The sequence below is a fragment of the Cenococcum geophilum genome (genome assembly GCF_001692895.1).
Source record: "Cenococcum geophilum 1.58 unplaced genomic scaffold K441scaffold_51, whole genome shotgun sequence".
NCBI lineage: Eukaryota > Fungi > Ascomycota > Dothideomycetes > Gloniales > Gloniaceae > Cenococcum > Cenococcum geophilum.
The window spans coordinates 909,572-912,141 of NW_027137609.1; the positions used below are offsets into that span (position 1 = coordinate 909,572).

Genomic DNA, 2,570 nt, shown 5'->3' on the forward strand with positions numbered 1-2,570 from the left:
TACTGCTAGTAACTTAATAGTAGGGCGAAGTAATACCGCTAAGGGTTTAACCCAACTTAAAGGGAACTGTAAAAATTGTAGTAAGCTAGAATATTAGTAGCGATAGTACCTAAAGCAGTAATAGTAATAGCTACTGCCTAATAGTGTAAACGCTATCTCTATACTAGGAAAAGGTAGGCGCCCTTAAAGCCCCTTATACCTATAGGGTATAGGCTACTACTAGATTATAAGGAAGCTATTACTATTTTAGGTAAAGTCCTATTTAAGCAGACCCAGAAGGAGGCCTTAGTAATACTTAATCTTGGCGCTAAAGTAAATATAATTAACTAGTGATTCGCTATAAAGTATAATTTTAAAACACTAGGCGTAGAATTACTTATCTACTCCTAGTTAAATAAAATCTAGGTATATTGCTATAAAGCCTATAAGGTATTATTAAGAATAAAAAACAGCTAGGGCAGGATTAGGGAAGTAGCCCTTATTTACTATAGAATGGCTAATACATCCCCTACTATTACCCTAGGTATATTAGGGTTAAAGAAGGCCTAATTTCTTATTAACTATAAGGCGAAGGTATAATAATAGAAGCTAGATAGCTTGTCACTATTACTATAAACCTCTAAGGGTTTTATAGAGTCTCTCTAGACGGAATATAGGGCCTTTACCTTAGTACTTACTAGATTAATGCTTAGTAAGTAAGACGACTCTACGTAGCCGAAATAAGTGTCGGTTTGGGGCACGTGCGCACCCACCAAAATCATGCTTCACGATCATCGTTTACAACACCATAATACAGCCAAATCAATTCAATATCGAGTTATCTGCCCGTCAGCCCTAATGCACTCATGCAGGCGCTTCGTATACCAGCTGTACATCTCTATAATCTTCTCCTAATCCACTTGATTCTCCCAAACATCTATAAAACGCTCTAATGCTATATCCTCCTCTTCTACGCGCTTTAAATGGAACTTCTTCTTAATAGGATGGGCTAAGGACTCTATAATTGATAGATCTAGTAATAGACTAGGCAATGTTAGAAGCTTTAAGTCCCATTCCTTTGCCCAGGCTAAAGACTCCCTTAATTTATGCGCTAAATCTGCATCCTGACATAAAGTAATTCCCTTAATATTAAACTTTAAAAGAAGCCATGGCAACACCTGCTTGGTGTAGGCTTTTGAGCTTATTTTGCCTACTTGGTTATCTACCTTATATAAGAAGAACTTCTTCTAGGTCCTGCTAATAACAATAAAGACATTAAACAGTTTAAGATGCTTCTTCTCTTGGGCCTTCTCCTTTTCATCCTTTTTAGTAACTCCCTTCTTCCTATGAACATTCTGTGGCAAATAGCGGTAAAGATTACCACTCCTTCTCTTAATTCTATAGGTTTCTTCTGTACCTAAACCAAAGTGATATTTATCGTAAAAAGCAACATCATTCCAGTCCTTGGGATGGGGTCTTTCTTTTAGCTGTAAATAGCACCAATTCTTCCTTTTATCTGCCTGCTCTGGGTTAAGCCACTTCTCTTCCTCTATCTTTGCATTAATATATCCTTTATCCTCTTTTATAGCTCTTTAAATTGGCTTGTTTCCAAGAGGTTAGCGACCTATTCTCCAAGTTAGAACCATTGGAAGATCTTTATAATTTGGGGCCTCTTAAATAATAGTCTGCTATAGGGCTGATTTTAAGTCTTAATTGAGATTAGGGTCGTCCAAATACACGGCAATAGCATGGGTGTCTTCCTTTGTAAGGGCTCGATTTCTCCCTCTTGTTTCTGGCCTAGAATTATGTGTAGTTCTGCATTGCTTTAAGGCTACAATACGTTACTAAGAGCGCTCAGCAATTCTAGTAGCCTGCTGTATAATAGCTAGAGGAATAGCCTTACCCAGTAATTGGCCAAAGATTTTAGCGTAGAGAACTCCTGTGCGTGGAGGAGTCTTTAGATGCTTATTTTCCCCAGCGTTGTGGTATAATTCTGGGGGTGGGGTAAAGTGTTTGGCCCGCATCTTTCGGGATGCAGGCTCCTTAGTGACTCGGGTTATAATTGGTAATTGCACCGAACGAATTTGGGTGCGAAATGGTGGTGTCGTGAGGTTTGTTATGATTGAGGCATGCTCAGGGGCTTTGTTTGGGTGGGGCGTGCACGTGCCCCAAACCGACACTTATTTCGGCTACGTAGAGGACGATAACAGCTTACTAGTCCTTCCCCTATAGTTAAAAGAAGTTAGCAATATCTTTTTATATAAAGAAGTAGGGAATCTACCCTAATACTATTAGGGCGACTATACTATTGACCTAAAAGAGGGATAGGAGGTCCTATATAGGCCGCTCTATAACCTCTTAGTTAAGAAGCTAGAGATACTAAAAAAGTACTTAAATAACGCCTTAGCTAAAGGCTGGATCTAATTAAGTACTAATCCTATAAAGGGACCTATCCTATTTATACCTAAAAAAATTAAAAGCTATGGCTCTATATAGACTATAGAGGCCTAAATAAGGTAATAATTAAGAATTGTTTTATACTATTATTAATTAGTAAAACCTTGGACCGCTTAATAGGTTCTAAAATTTTT

The 2,570-nt window shown here is 37.9% G+C and overlaps 2 protein-coding genes across 2 annotated transcripts; both read right to left on the bottom strand.

The window, feature by feature from the left end:
- Window positions 1-842: 842 nt before the first annotated feature.
- Window positions 843-1,322, bottom strand: K441DRAFT_666910 (uncharacterized protein; the record flags this gene model as incomplete). Its single annotated transcript, XM_067649731.1, has 1 exon — window positions 843-1,322. A coding segment is annotated over one exon (282 nt), but the record flags the coding sequence as incomplete, so codon positions are not given.
- Window positions 1,323-1,358: 36 nt separating this feature from the next.
- K441DRAFT_427427 (uncharacterized protein) lies at window positions 1,359-1,571 on the bottom strand (the record flags this gene model as incomplete). The annotated part of the gene is made up of 1 exon (XM_067641593.1): window positions 1,359-1,571. A coding segment is annotated over one exon (213 nt), but the record flags the coding sequence as incomplete, so codon positions are not given.
- Between the last annotated feature and the right edge of the window lie 999 nt (window positions 1,572-2,570).